The sequence below is a fragment of the Gymnodraco acuticeps genome, unplaced genomic scaffold (genome assembly GCF_902827175.1).
Source record: "Gymnodraco acuticeps unplaced genomic scaffold, fGymAcu1.1, whole genome shotgun sequence".
NCBI classification, from domain to species: domain Eukaryota; kingdom Metazoa; phylum Chordata; class Actinopteri; order Perciformes; family Bathydraconidae; genus Gymnodraco; species Gymnodraco acuticeps.
Genome location: NW_022990977.1, coordinates 3,530 through 20,000, shown reverse-complemented (window position 1 = coordinate 20,000; position 16,471 = coordinate 3,530). Strand labels below are relative to the sequence as shown.

General features: G+C 40.1%; 1 protein-coding gene across 1 annotated transcript in view; it reads left to right on the top strand.

Moving 5' to 3' along the window:
- Positions 1-14,822, top strand: part of tph2 (tryptophan hydroxylase 2 (tryptophan 5-monooxygenase)) — a 33,207-nt gene extending 18,385 nt beyond the window's left edge. Inside the window, exons 5-12 of the mRNA XM_034235555.1 lie at positions 1,105-1,205; positions 1,421-1,488; positions 4,105-4,301; positions 6,347-6,482; positions 11,929-12,055; positions 12,373-12,468; positions 12,660-12,793; positions 13,705-14,822. Of these exons, the coding sequence (XP_034091446.1) occupies positions 1,105-1,205; positions 1,421-1,488; positions 4,105-4,301; positions 6,347-6,482; positions 11,929-12,055; positions 12,373-12,468; positions 12,660-12,793; positions 13,705-13,879 (1,034 nt within the window). The 3' untranslated portion in view covers positions 13,880-14,822. The remainder of the gene's footprint in view (positions 1-1,104; positions 1,206-1,420; positions 1,489-4,104; positions 4,302-6,346; positions 6,483-11,928; positions 12,056-12,372; positions 12,469-12,659; positions 12,794-13,704) is intronic.
- Positions 14,823-16,471: the final 1,649 nt, after the last annotated feature.

Sequence of the window (16,471 nt, the reverse complement as noted above, 5' to 3'; positions counted from 1 at the left end):
GGAACTCTTTAAACAGCTAGGAACACCTGAGACAGGTAGGAACTCTTTAAACATCTAGGAACACCTGAGACAGGTAGGAACTCTTTAAACAGGTAGGAACACCGGAGACAGGTAGGAACTCTTTAAACAGCTAGGAACACCTGAGACAGGTAGGAACTCTTTAAACAGCTAGGAACACCTGAGACAGGTAGGAACTCTTTAAACAGGTAGGAACACCGGAGACAGGTAGGAACTCTTTAAACAGCTAGGAACACCTGAGACAAGTAGGAACTCTTTAAACAGGTAGGAACACCGGAGACAGGTAGGAACTCTTTAAACAGCTAGGAACACCTGAGACAGGTAGGAACTCTTTAAACAGCTAGGAACACCTGAGACAGGTAGGAACTCTTTAAACAGCTAGGAACACCTGAGACAGGTAGGAACTCTTTAAACAGGTAGGAACACCGGAGACAGGTAGGAACTCTTTAAACAGCTAGGAACACCTGAGACAGGTAGGAACTCTTTAAACAGGTAGGAACACCTGAGACAGGTAGGAACTCTTTAAACAGCTAGGAACACCTGAGACAGGTAGGAACTCTTTAAACAGGTATGAACACCTGAGACAGGTAGGAACTCTTTAAACAGGTAGGAACTCTTTAAACAGATAGGAACTCTTTAAACAGGTAGGAACTCTTTAAACAGGTAGGAACACCTGAGGCAGGTAGGAACTCTTTAAACAGGTAGGAACACCTGAGACAGGTAGGAACTCTTTAAATACGTAGGAACACCTGAGACAGGTAGGAACTCTTTAAACAGCTAGGAACACCTGAGACAGGTAGGAACTCTTTAAACAGCTAGGAACACCTGAGACAGGTAGGAACTCTTTAAACAGCTAGGAACACCTGAGACAGGTAGGAACTCTTTAAACAGCTAGGAACACCTGAGACAGGTAGGAACTCTTTAAACAGCTAGGAACACCTGAGACAGGTAGGGATATTAGTAGCCTTTAGCATTTTATATGTTGTTACTTTAGGTAAAAAGACATGCCTTCAACAACAACAACAACAACAACAACAACAACAATGAAGCATATTTGTTAGTTGTTGTTGTTGTTTTATAACTCAGATGAAGAGGATGTGCCCTGGTTCCCGATGAAGATCTCTGAGCTGGATCAGTGTTCTCACAGAGTCCTGATGTACGGATCGGAGCTGGACGCGGACCACCCTGTGAGGACTATCACATGCTACCTTATTATATTATAATATATTATCTTATCTGACTGTTTGTCCACTAGAGACATGTGATCAAAATATTCTTAACCTCATTAACTTTTATTAACTAATTATAATAAATGAAATCCTTGAGATGAAGTGTGTGAGGCTTTAATCTGTGTTTAAAAATATTTGAATATTTGTTATGGATGATGTGCTTCTTCCTGCAGGGCTTTAAGGATGAGGTGTACCGGCAGAGGAGGAAGTACTTCGTGGAGGTGGCCATGAATTATAAATTGTGAGTAAGAAAGGCAGCATTTTACGGGAGAAGTTCAAAGATCAGATTTATGTTTTAATATGCTAATGAGGCCTAATGTGATGCTAACGGCGGTCCCTGCAGATTCAGAGTTATTTGAAAGGTCTCCTATCATGCAGAATGCACTCTCTGATGTCTCCTCTACATCACCATGTGTCCCCGGTGTGTCCCGGTGTGTGTCCCCGGTGTGTGTCCCCGGTGCGTTCCCGGTGTGTCCCCGGTGTGTGTCCCCGGTGTGTCCCGGTGTGTCCCCGGTGTGTCACCGTGTGTCTTGGTGTGTCCCCCGTGTGTCCCGGTGTGTCCCCGGTGAGTCCCCGGTGTGTGTCCCGGTGAGTCCCCAGTGTGTGTCCCTGGTGTGTCCCCGGTGTGTCCCCGGTGTGTGTCCCGGTGAGTCCCCGGTGTGTGTCCCCGGTGTGTCCCCGGTGTGTCCCCGGTGTGTGTCCCCCGGTGTGTCCCCGGTGAGTCCCCGGTGTGTGTCCCTGGTCTGTCCCCGGTGTGTGTCCCCGTGTGTCCGGTGTCCCCGGTGTGTGTCCCCGGTGTGTCCCCGGTGTGTCCCCGGTGTGTGTCCCCGGTGTGTCCCCGGTGTGTCAGGAGACTGTCAAAGTGTCTGAAACAAACCCCTCTCTCTTCTCCTCCGTACCCTCATCTGATTTGCTGCGTCATGACCACATTACTAAAATGTGGGCGGGCTTTAAACCCACGGGCCAATCAGAAACGTTGCTGTCAGAAACAATGAGACGTGTTCTGGAAGTAATATGGTCTGTGTTTACATTAGCATGCTAACACTCAGAGCTAACCTGTACTGGAGAGAGTGTGTGTGAAGAAGCAGGAAATCAAAAGGAAGTCACCTTGTGGTAAACCTGAGAGAGAAAAAGAGTTTGAGCTCCATCCTGTTCCAGAGAGAATCCTTGATCAAATCAAATCAAGTTTTATTTATATAGCACATTTTAAAAACGAGCCAAAGTGCTGTTCATGCAATAAACACACTTTACTGCGATAGCAAACAGAAGACAATAAACTCCAACAGCAAAAATAAAAAAACACACAGGGAAAAGTCAGGAGTCGTGCTCCGCTGTGACTGGAAGGCCAGAGAGAAGAAGTGTGTTTTAAGAGCCGACCTCACATGGAGGGGCAGAATGTTCCAGAGCCTGGGGCCAGCCGCTGCGAAAGCTCGATGCCCTCGGGTTTTGAGCCTGGTCTTAGGCACTATCAGCAGCAGCTGATCAGCCGGCCTTAAGGCTCTGGGGTGTAGCGATGGAGGAGTTCGGCTATATAAGAGGAGCCAGCCCATTTAGGGCTTTGAAAACAAATAAAAGGAGTTTAAAATCTATTCTGAACCGAACTGGAAGCCAGTGCAGTGAGGCCAGAATTGGGGTGATGTGTTCACGCTTTTTTTTAATGTGGTTTGGAACATGATGTGGAGTTTCATCACGGCAGCATTTAGCTGAGTTTCTGCTGGGAGAGTTCTCCTGATGAGATCTACTCTCTCTCTGAAGGCCGCTACACACCAACCTGAGACCAGGCTGAAGTCCAATAGTCCATTTAGCTTAGGAACCTTCCTAACCTTCCTCCATGATAAGAGCCGTTCCAATTCTCCAAATGAAAGGAAAGGAGGTTTCAAACTTCCTTTATAACCTCCTTTAGCTTAGGAACCACTGGACCTCCCTAACCGAGAGGAGAGGAGAAAATGCTGCCCCACAATGCATTGCAGCCGCAGCATTTGCCGTCACACAACAGTCGGCCGTTCACGGAAACAACCGATTATGACGGAGAAATGATATCATGAAAGTTACGGTGCTCATTAAGCTAAACGTAGGTGGTAAGTTGCCAAAGTGCTTTGTTCTGAACGTTCATCAGTATTATAATCAAAGAGAGAAATATGAACGTTAGTTTTTACTGAAATGATCAAATAAAGTCAACATCTCAGTCTTTACTGAGCTGTGGGGTTTGTTCAACTTTTAAAAGATGTTTGAATGGTGATATACACAGAGATAGATGTTAAGGACTAACGTTTATAATAAATACATCTGTATTGATTTAAGATCTTTTCATCAATCATACGTATTGGGATCATTTGTATTAATGTGGACCGGAGGGAGAGGGGGACGAGCAGAAGCTTCACTTTCCTTTGTATTTCAATTCCAGCTTTGGTCCTGAAGAATCTGTTTCTCTGTTGTCCCCGTTCATAAAGCCTAAAGCAACAGCATCAGAGCACAGAGTCTCTAGATGAGTTCACAGGAGTCCCTCGTTCTTATTGAACATCCATGTTGTAGTCCGCTGTATAGAGAACTGTAGTTTCCATAGTTTCCCCACAGCAGCAGACGCTCATTCAGGACGTCCGCTGGCGCATCAGAAACACGTCGGAGAGTGAAAGTGCAGTCGATTCTCTAAAGTACCGCGGTCTCTCCTCCTAAGTCCTTTTAAATTCTCCTATCCACTATCCCTTAACCCCGTGACCTTTCACTCAGAGGTCAAGGAATAGGAGATAGGGTTAGATGTTAGGAGCTGATTTTTGGATTATCGGAATACAACCCTGGTATAATCTAGGTATGAAACAGTACACCTGTGATGCAGTGACGGTGTGTGTCTCCTCCCCAGCGGGCAGCCCATCCCTCGCATCGAGTACACCCCGGAGGAGGTGAGGACGTGGGGGGTGGTGTTCAGAGAGCTCAGCCAGCTGTACCCCTCCCATGCCTGCAGAGAGCACCTGAAGAACCTGCCTCTGCTGGAGAAACACTGCGGATACAGACAGGACAACATCCCCCAGCTGCAGGACGTCTCCCAGTTCCTCAGAGGTCTGCATCATCATCATCACGCCAACATCATCATCATCATCATCGTCGTCATCATCGTCGTCATCATCGTCGTCATCATCGTCGTCATCATCGTCGTCGTCATCATCGTCGTCATCGTCGTCATCATCATCGTCGTCATCGTCGTCGTCATCATCGTCGTCATCATCGTCATCATCATCATCACAAAGGTATCCCAACTGTAGCTGTGTACATGACATGATAGGCGCATTCACACCGCAGTACTTTTCCCACAAAGGTTCATGAGAACTTAGTGCATGAGAACTCTTTAGTTCTCATGCACTAAGTACAGATCGCGTTCACACCGGAATAAGTCCCTGGGGGTGGATTAGGCAAATGAAGCCGCTGACGTCACTTCTTCTTCTTCTGCTTTGGGTTTACTGGCAGGCCGCAAACCACTTCACGGCGTATACTGCCGCCCGGAGTCCCCGGCCGGAAGTCCCCGGAGTTGGGGAAGGCTTCAGTAGAAGCTGCTGGGACTCCCAGCAGCTTCTACTGAAGCCTTCCGAGTAAATCGCCAGAACGCCGACACCTCCTCATCTCCACCGCTCCCATATTTTATTTTGTGTTGCCATAAATTAGTCTCTCTGCGTTTCTGCGCTGGGCTAATGCTTATGCTAATGCAAGGATAATAAAATGGCGGCTTCGCAAAACGTTTTGGGAGTTTTACGGGGCGTGGTTTGCAATCCGCCCAGCCAATCAGACACAGGAACCTTTTTCTCCCACGAGAAACGGGACGGAAAAGGTTCTCATTAGGCGCATTCACACCGCAGTACTTTTCCCACAAAGGTTCATGAGAACTTAGTTCATGAGAACCTTTTTACCCCCACGAAAGTCCCTGCTAGAGAGCAGGGACTTTCGTGGGAGAAAAAGGTTCCTATGTCTGATTGGCTGGGCGGATTCCCAGCAGCTTCAGTAGAAGCTGCTGGGAGTCCGCCCAGTCCGCCCAGCAGCTTCTACTGAAGCCAGTCCCCAACTCCGGGGACTTCCGGCCGGGGACTCCGGGTGGCAGTATACGCCGTGAAGTGGTTTGCGGCCTGCCAGTAAACCCAAAGCAGAAGAAGAAGAAGTGACGTCAGCAGCATCATTTGCCTAATCCACCCTCAGGGACTTATTCCGGTGTGAACGCGATCTGTACTTAGTTCATGAGAACTAAAGAGTTCTCATGAACTAAGTTCTCATGAACCTTTGTGGGAAAAGTACTGCGGTGTGAACGCGCCTATTGACTCATTTTAGTTCCTTTTTTTTTTGGTGTGAACGCAACATTTCGGAACTAAAGTGGGAAAAGTACTGCGGTGTGAACGCGCCTCAGGATGTGTGATTACCTAGAAGAGCATCAGGACTGTTTGAGGCAGATGATAGCTATGTGATTAACATGATGATTCAGCCTCTATGGAGAGAGACATCAAGCATGCTCATTTCTGACGTGGAGCTAATCTGAAGTAAACATTGAATACTGCTTTCTATTCCTCCATCTTGTGACTGTGTAACTCCCTCTCTTGATATCAGCATGTGAAGGACACTGTTCAGGAACTAGTTGATGCTCTGTATGTGATGACTCCTTCCATTCTGGAGAGGATCACAGACACATGGATCCTGAGACTGAAGCTCAAGCCGGGGACCAGGGAGAGTTAACATTTAAGTATTCAGAAAAAGTCAGAATTTTGAGATTTTTAGAAAAAGTCAGAATTTTGAGAACAAATTCAATATTTTGAGATTTTTGAGAAAAAGTTAAAAAAAAATAGATTTTGAGAAAAAGTCAGAATTTTGAGATTTTTAGAATTATCATCATCATCATCATCATCATCATCATCATCATCATCATCATCATCATCATCATCATATTAAATCCTGTTTACCTCAGCATGAATTAAGACACATCAGAATCAGAAAACCCAACAGTATTCTGTGTGTGTGTGTGTGTGTGTGTTCCTGCTGTGTGTGTGTGTTCCTTGTGTGTGTGTGTTCCTGCTGTGTGTGTGTGTGTGTGTGTGTGTGTGTGTGTGTGTGTGTGTGTGTGGTGTCAGAGCGCTCTGGCTTCACGGTGCGTCCTGTGGCTGGGTATCTCTCTCCCAGAGACTTCCTGTCTGCTCTGGCCTACAGAGTGTTCAACTGCACTCAGTACGTGAGGCACAGCACCGACCCGCTGTACACCCCCGAGCCGTGAGTACAGCCGATCCGTTCATGAGCTCAGCGGCTCCAGTGTAGATGTGTCAATGAACTGAAGGCTCCTCCAACAGAGCAGCATGAATACATACACAGGACATACAACTAATAAAACAGATGAAACAGTGCAAGAGAGTATTTTGAGATGTGCAAGTAAATACAAATAAAATAGAAATAGTGCCAGAAGAGTCTGTGTACAAGTACATGGAATATGAGATATAGATAATTAGCATAATGCAAACAGATGGATGTTGTTCACAGAGTGCAGGTGTTTGACAGTCTGATGGTCTGTGGGATGAAGCGGTCTCTGAGGCTGGTGGTTTCAGACCTGATGCTGCGGCTCCGTCTGCAGACAGAGCAGTTTGGGGTGATGGGGTCTTTGATAATCCTAATCAGAGCTGCTCAGTGCAAAACGCCCTGGGTCTCCCCTGTGTTAACATGTAGTGTAACATGTTATTATGGATAGTAATAACCATGTTATATGGATTAAGGTTTAATGTAGTTAACATGTTATTATGGATATAAGTTGTTAATATGTAGTTAACATGTTATTATGGATATAAGTTGTTAATATGTAGTTAACATGTTATTATGGATATACGTGTTTAATATGTAGTTAACATGTTATTATGGATATACGTGTTTAATATGTAGTTAACATGTTATTATGGATATACGTGTTTAATATGTAGTTAACATGTTATTATGGGTATACGTGTTTAATATGTAGTTAACATGTTATTATGGATATAAGTGTTTAATATGTAGTTAACATGTTATTATGGGTATACGTGTTTAATATGTAGTTAACATGTTATTATGGATATACGGTTTAATATGTAGTTAACATGTTATTATGGATATACGTGTTTAATATGTAGTTAACATGTTATTATGGGATATACGTGTTTAATATGTAGTTAACATGTTATTATGGATATACGTGTTTAATATGTAGTTAACATGTTATTATGGATATACGTGTTTTAAGTAGTTAAACATGTTATTATGGATATACGTGTTTAATATGTAGTTAACATGTTATTATGGATATACGTGTTTAATATGTAGTTAACATGTCTATTATGATATAGTGTTTAATATGTAGTTAAACATGTTATTATGGGTATAACGTGTTTTAATATGTAGTTAACAGTTATTATAGATATAAGTGTTAATATGTAGTTAACATGTTATTATGGATATACGTGTTTAATATGTAGTTTAACATGTTATTATGGATATACGTGTTTAATATGTAGTTACATGTTATTATGGGATATACGTGTTTAATATGTAGTTAACATGTTATTATCGATATAAGTGTTTAATATGTAGTTAACATGTTATTATGATATACGTGTTTCATATGTACGTTAACATGTTATTATGGCGTAAGGTTTAATATGTAGTTAACATGTTATTATGGATATAAGTGTTTAATATGTAGTTAACATGTTATTATGGATATACGTGTTTAATATGTAGTTAACATGTTATTATGGATATACGTGTTTAATATGTAGTTAACATGTTATTATGGATATACGTGTTTTATAATATGTAGTTAACATGTTATTATGGCGGTATACGTGTTAATATGTACGTTAACATGTTATTTATAGATATAAGTGTTTAATATGTAGTAACATGTTATTTATGGATTATACGTGTTTAATATGTAGTTAACATGTTATTATGGATATACGTGTTTTAATATGTAGTTAACATGTATTATGGATCTACGTTTGTTTTAATATGTAGTTAACATGTTATTATGGATATACGTGTTTTTTAAATATGTAGTTAACATGTTATTATGGATATACGTGTTTAATATGTAGTTAAACATGTTATTATGGATATACGTGTTTTAATATGTAGTTAACATGTTATTATGGATATACGTGTTTAATATGTAGTGTTAACATGTTATTAGGATATACTGTTTTAATATGTAGTTAACATGTTATATGGATATAAGTGTTTAATATGTAGTTAACATGTATTATGATATACGATGTTAATGTAGTTAACATGTTATTATGGATATACGTGTTTAATATGTAGTTAACATTTATGTATTATGGATATATAAGTGTTTGTTGGTTAACATGTAGTTAACATGTTATTATGGATATAAGTGTTAATATTAGTTAACATGTTATTATGGATATACGTTGTTTAATATGTAGTTAACATGTTATTATGGATATACGTGTTTAATATGTAGTTAACATGTTATTATGGATATACGTGTTTAATATGTAGTTAACATGTTATTATGGATATACGTGTTTAATATGTAGTTAACATGTTATTATGGATATACGTGTTTAATATGTAGTTAACATGTTATTATGGATATACGTTGTTTTATATGTAGTTAATATGTTATTATGGATATACGTGTTTTAATATGTAGTTAACATGTTATTATGGTATAACGTGTTTAATATGTAGTTAACATGTTATTATGGATATACCGTGTTTAATATGTAGTTAACATGTTATTATGGATATACGTGTTAATATGTAGTTAACATGTTATTATGGATATAACGTGTTTAATATGTAGTTAACATGTTATTATGGGTATACGTGTTTAATATGTAGTTAACATGTTATTATGGATATACGTGTTTAATATGTAGTTAACATTTATTAGGGATATACGTGTTAATATGTAGTTAACATGTTATTATGGTATACGTGTTTAAATGTAGTTAACATGTTATTATGGATATACGTGTTTAATATGTAGTTAACATGTTATTATGGATATACGTGTTTAATATGTAGTTAACATGTTATTATGGGTATACGTGTTTAATATGTAGTTAACATGTTATTATGGATATACGTTGTTTAATAAAGTTAACATGTTATTATGGATATACGTGTTTAATATGTAGTTAACATGTTATTATGGGTATACGTGTTTAATATGTAGTTAACATGTTATTATGGATATAAGTGTTTAATATGTAGTTAACATGTTATTATGGATATAACGTGTTTAATATGTAGTTAACATGTATTATGGGTATACGTGTGTTTAATATGTAGTGTAACACTGTTATTATGGATATACGTGTTTTAATATGTAGTTAACATGTTATTCATGGATATACGTGTTAATATGTTAAGTTAACTGTTATTATGGATATAAGTTGTTAATATGTAGTTAACATGTATTATGGAATATACGTGGTTTAATATGTAGTTACATGTTAATTATTATGGGATATAAGTTGTTAATATGTAGTTAACATGTTATTATGGGTATACCGTGTTAATATGTAAGTTACATGTTCTATTATGGATATAAGTGTGTTAATATGTAGTTAACATGTTATTATGGGATATACGTGGGTTAAATATGTAGTTAACATGTTATTGATGGTATACGTGTTTATCATCTGTATTAAATGTTATATGGTATATAACGTTGGTAAATGTAGTTACCATGTTATTATGGATATACGTGTTAATATGTAGTTAACATGTTATTATGGGATATACGTGTTTAATATGTAGTTAACATGTTATTGATGGATATACTTGTTTTAATAGGTAGTTAACATGTTATTATGGATATACCGTGTTAATATGTAGTTAACATGTTATTATGGATATACGTGTTTAATATGTAGTTAACATGTTATTATGGATATACGTGTTAATATGTAGTTAACATGTGTATTATGGATAAGTGTTAATATGTAGTTAACATGTTTTGGATATACGTGTTAATATGTAGTTAACATGTTATTATGGATAAGTGTTAATATGTAGTTAACATGTTATTATGGATATAGTTTAATATGTAGTTAACATGTTATTATGGATATACGTGTTTAATATGTAGTTAACATGTTATTTGGATATACGTGTTAATATGTAGTTAACATGTTATTATGGATATACGTTGTAATATGTAGTTAAATGTTATTATGGATATAAGTTGTTAATAGTAGTAACATGTTATTATGGATATACGTGTTTAATATGTAGTTAACATTTTATGGATATACGTGTTTAATATGTAGTTAACAGTTATTATGGATATAGTTTAATATGTAGTTAACATGTTATTATGGATAGAACGTGTTTAAATGATGTAACAGTTATTATGGATATACGTGTTTAATATGTAGTTAAACTGTTATTATGGATATAAGTTGTTTAATATGTAGTTAACATGTTATTATGGATATAAGTTGTTAAATGTAGTTAAACATGTTATTATGTGATAATATCGTGTTTAATATGTAGTTAACATGTTATTATGGATATAAGTTGTTAATATGTAGTTAACATGTTATTATGGATATACGTGTTTAATATGTAGTTAACATGTTATTATGGATATAAGTGTTTAATATGTAGTTAACATGTTATTATGGATATAAGTGTTAACATGTAGTTTAACATGTTATTATGGATATACGTGTTAGTAATATGTAAGTTAACATGTTATTATGGGATATAAGTGTTTAATATGTAGTTAACATGTTATTATGGATATAAGTGTTTAATATGTAGTAACATGTTATTATGTATACGGGTTAATATGTAGTTAACATGTTATTATGGATATACGTGTTTAATATGTAGTTAACATGTTATTATGGGATATAAGTGTTTTAATATGTAGTTAACATGTTATTATGGATATACGTGTTTAATATGTAGTTAACATGTTATTATGGATATAAGTGTTTAACATGTAGTTAACATGTTATTATGGATATAAGTTGTTAACATGTAGTTAACATGTTATTATGGATATAAGTGTTTAATATGTAGTTAACATGTTATTATGGATATACGTGTTTAATATGTAGTTAACATGTTATTATGGATATAAGTGTTTAATATGTAGTTAACATGTTATTATGGATATACGTGTTTAATATGTAGTTAACATGTTATTATGGATATAAGTGTTTAATATGTAGTTAACATGTTATTATGGATATACGTGTTTAATATGTAGTTAACATGTTATTATGGGTATACGTGTTTAATATGTAGTTAACATGTTATTATGGATATAAGTGTTTAATATGTAGTTAACATGTTATTATGGATATACGTGTTTAATATGTAGTTAACATGTTATTATGGATATAAGTGTTTAATATGTAGTTAACATGTTATTATGGATATACGTGTTTAATATGTAGTTAACATGTTATTATGGATATACGTGTTTAATATGTAGTTAACATGTTATTATGGATATAAGTTGTTAACATGTAGTTAACATGTTATTATGGATATACGTGTTTAATATGTAGTTAACATGTTATTATGGATATAAGTTGTTAACATGTAGTTAACATGTTATTATGGATATAAGTTGTTAACATGTAGTTAACATGTTATTATGGATATAAGTGTTTAATATGTAGTTAACATGTTATTACCGCTGCAGCGACACGTGCCACGAGCTGCTGGGTCACGTCCCCCTGCTGGCCGACCCAAAGTTTGCTCAGTTCTCGCAGGAGATCGGCCTGGCATCTCTGGGAGCGTCGGACGAGGACGTCCAGAAGCTGGCCACGGTGAGTCACGTTAATAACCTCCAGGTATGATCACGTGACTCCTGAGGTCACGCAGGTCATTACACTGGTTGGTCCGTTAATGATCCACAGCTTCTCACGAGGGACAGACGCACTCACCACAGCGCTCCCATTGAGAGCCATTAGAGCAATACAATACTGCTTTGGATCATATCAGCTCTACATCTGCAGATTGAACTTTAGAATATGTTCCCACAAGGAGGAGACATGTTCCCATGTTTGCCCATTGGGACACAGACAAGCTACTGAGTTATGTATGTTATTTTATGTAAGGTAACGTTATGTCGTGTTGTGAACAGTGTTATTTCTTCACCATCGAGTTTGGACTCTGCAAACAGGACGGGCAGCTGAGAGCCTACGGAGCCGGGCTGCTGTCATCTATAGGAGAGCTGAGGGTGACACACACACACACACACACACACACACACACACACACACACACACACACACACACACACACACACACACACACACACACACACACACACACACACACACACACACACACACACACACACACACACACACACACACAATAGTATATTAGATTGAGGACGAAACAACATGTTTTCCGTGTGTTTCCCAGCATGCCCTGTCGGGGGCGGCCTGTGTGAGGATGTTCGACCCGAAGACGACCTGCAGACAGGAGTGTCTCATCACCACCTTCCAAGACGTCTACTTCGTGTCCGAGAGCTTCGAGGAGGCCAAGGAGAAGATGAGGTGAAACACACACACACACACAGCGTTACACTGCGACGTGGGGTGAAGTTGTTCTTATGCCAGATAATGCTGTAGCTGGTCCTCTGAAGTCTTCAAAGCCCTGGAGCAGGCGATCTGCTTACTTGTCAAATGACGGGACTTTGACGCTCCACTCGAGGTCAGTCTTGGACGTGCAGTGCCCTCTAGAGGCTGAAATGATAATGACGGGAGTGAAGGAGGACGTCCAGAGACACAGAGCGAGTAAACCGAGGTTTGGAGGAAGTCACCAGACCCTCACCAGGAGACTTGTCCCGTGTGAAACGAGATTATATTTGTCCTGTTTATTGGTCATCGCTATTTTAGCCCAAACCAAGATCTTACTCTAAACCTGAGCGAGTATTTTCCTGTGAAGAATCCTAGAAGAACCTCCACCTGGATCCATCGTCCTCTTCTTCCAAAGACACATGATCCTTTCCAGCATTCGGACTACCTATGTTTTAAATGTATTACCTTTTGAATTGACATCACATCCTCCTCTGTTGCTCTCCCCCAGGTTTCTTCCATTGCTCCCCGTTAACTGTGGGGTCTCTTTGGGGGGTTTCCTTTCACGCTGCGGGGGTCTAAGGACAGCGTGTATTCGATGTAATCTGTCAAGCCCCCTGAGACACTTGTTGGACTAAATCAACTTTGATTGATTGAAGTTCACGAACACTGGAGGAGTAACTTTGACAGATATCATTGGGAGTGTTAAAATGAAGATACGTTGCCCGTGTGACACCAAGAGTCAACGCTGAGTGATTTAAACGCACACTGTAAATAACAACCGTTCTTATCTCCACCCAAACGGTCTGTTTTTATTTGACTTAAAGTTGATTTGACTTAATGTTGATTTGACTTAAGGTTTATGTCACACCTTGTCTCCTCTCTCTCAGGGAGTTTGCGAAGTCGATAAAGCGTCCGTTCTCCGTGTACTACAACCCGTACACGCAGAGCGTCGACCTGCTGAAAGACACGCGCGGCATCGAGGACGTGGTGCAGGACCTGCGCAGCGACCTGAACACCGTCTGCGACGCGCTGGGCAAGATGAACACCTACATGGGCATCTGATTGGTTCAAATCATCACCTGTGTTCATGTGTGGGCTCTGATTGGTTCAAATCATCACCTGTGTTCATGTGTGGGCTCTGATTGGTTCAAATCATCACCTGTGTTCATATGTGGGCTCTGATTGGTTCAAATCATCACCTGTGTTCATGTGTGGGCTCTGATTGGTTCAAATCATCACCTGTGTTCATATGTGGGCTCTGATTGGTTCAAATCATCAGCTAATTACAATAGATTACATTTGTATAGCGCCTTTCAAGGGACCCAAGGCCGCTTTACATGGTGAGCAAACAAACAAACAAAAGGGGAAAATAATAAGGTAAAACTTAAATAAATAAAGTAACAATTAAATAAGTGTGTTTATGTGAGGGCTCTGATTGGTTTACAACATGCCCTGTGTTAATGTCTGGGCTCTGATTGGTTTAAAACATGCCCTGTGTTAATGTCTGGGCTCTGATTGGTTTAAAACATGCCCTGTGTTAATGTCTGAGCTCTGATTGGTTTAAAACATGCCCTGTGTTAATGTCTGAGCTCTGATTGGTTTTAAAACATGCCCTGTGTTAATGTCTGGGCTCTGATTGGTTTAAAACATGCCCTGTGTTAATGTCTGGGCTCTGATTGGTTTAAAACATGCCCTGTGTTAATGTCTGGGCTCTGATTGGTTTAAAACATGCCCTGTGTTAATGTCTGGGCTCTGATTGGTTTAAAACCTCCCTTCCTGTTTCATAAATGTAAGTAAGATGTGCTGTCTAATGGGTCCGATGCTGTGAAGAGTAACACCATCATCTCAAGCTTCATACGTCAGGTGAAGACGCGGTCTGGGCTGCCAGCTGGTGAAGCGCTGGTTACAAAATAAAAGCTGTTTTTGATCCATGATAAATGTTTACCGTGTTGAAGTCAGCAATGTTCCTCATTTGTTTCCGTCTCTCTTTTGACAGATGCTTAAAGAAGTCAGATTCTCTGTCTCTATAATAAATACATGTGGATTTAACCCTGAAACTGTGGGATTGATGATTTATAGTTTCCGTGGTTTCAGCAACGCGCCGACCAACCAGAGCCCCAGATCACCTCAGTGTGTTTCCTGGTTTCTATTACCATTATATTTTCATGTTTCTTACGTAATCCTCCCCACGGGAGGTTCCTCAGACAGACGATCCTCCCCACGGGAGGTTCCTCAGACAGACGATCCTCCCCACGGGAGGTTCCTCAAACAGACGATCCTCCCCACGGGAGGTTCCTCAGACAGACGATCCTCCCCACGGGAGGTTCCTCAGACAGACGATCCTCCCAACGGGAGGTTCCTCAGACAGACGATCCTCCCCACGGGAGGTTCCTCAGACAGACGATCCTACCCACGGGAGGTTCCTCAGACAGACGATCCTCCCACGGGAGGTTCCTCAGACAGACGATCCTCCCAACGGGAGGTTCCTCAGACAGACGATCCTCCCCACGGGAGCTTCCTCAGACAGACGATCCTCCCAACGGGAGGTTCCTCAGACAGACGATCCTCCCCACGGGAGGTTCCTCAGACAGGACGATCCTACCCACGGGAGGTTCCTCAGACAGACGATCCTCCCCACGGGAGGTTCCTCAGACAGACGATCCTCCCCACGGGAGGTTCCTCAGACAGACGATCCTCCCCACGGGAGGTTCCTCAGACAGACGATCCTCCCCACGGGAGCTTCCTCAGACAGACGATCCTCCCCACGGGAGCTTCCTCAGACAGACGATCCTCCCCACGGGAGCTTCCTCAGACAGACGATCCTCCCCACGGGAGGTTCCTCAGACAGACGATCCTCCCCACGGGAGGTTCCTCAGACAGACGATCCTCCCCACGGGAGGTTCCTCAGACAGACGATCCTCCCCACGGGAGGTTCCTCAGACAGACGGCTGCTTTATTGATCCCAAATTGGGAAGTTATTTTGTTGCAGCAGCAAAGTGTACAAGCATTACAATCCTAAAGATGAATTTCCTCCACAAAGCCAATAACAACGATGAAGCTGAGCGTCAGCTATTCCATTATTTTATTAAAACACAAAGAAGAACGGCTCAACACGTTTATCTGTACGTTCAAACATCAACACACACACAGGGAATCAAATGAATATCGCTCATCACACACATCTCATTGTTGTTAAAGGGCAACAGGAGAGAGGAGCAGCTTCAGGTGGGAGGGGGTGTACATTGTTGGAATGATGTTAAAACTGAGTCAAATGAAATGAAAACGTATACAAATAAGAATAACATCACGACTAACATCAAAGTAATAACCCGACTCCAAAGTCCAGCCAGCAGCCCTGAGTCCTGGCGCCTCAGCAGGTCCGAGGTCCAAAAGAAATCAAAAGTTCTCTTTTCCCTGTGGAGGCCTTTGTCTGGTAGTTTGAGCTCCTTTCTACAGCTCATCCTGTTCCACCTTTAGTTTCCTGGTGAGCAATTTACAAAGTACTTCTTTCTGTTAAATCTAATTAAAGCCCATTTCATATATTTCAGTATAACTCAGAGGCAGGATGTAAAGGTCTCTAATGGCTATCCAAACAGAAATCCCAGGAGAAGCCTCGATTTCTAACACATGAAGTTAACTTGTTAACCTAGGTTC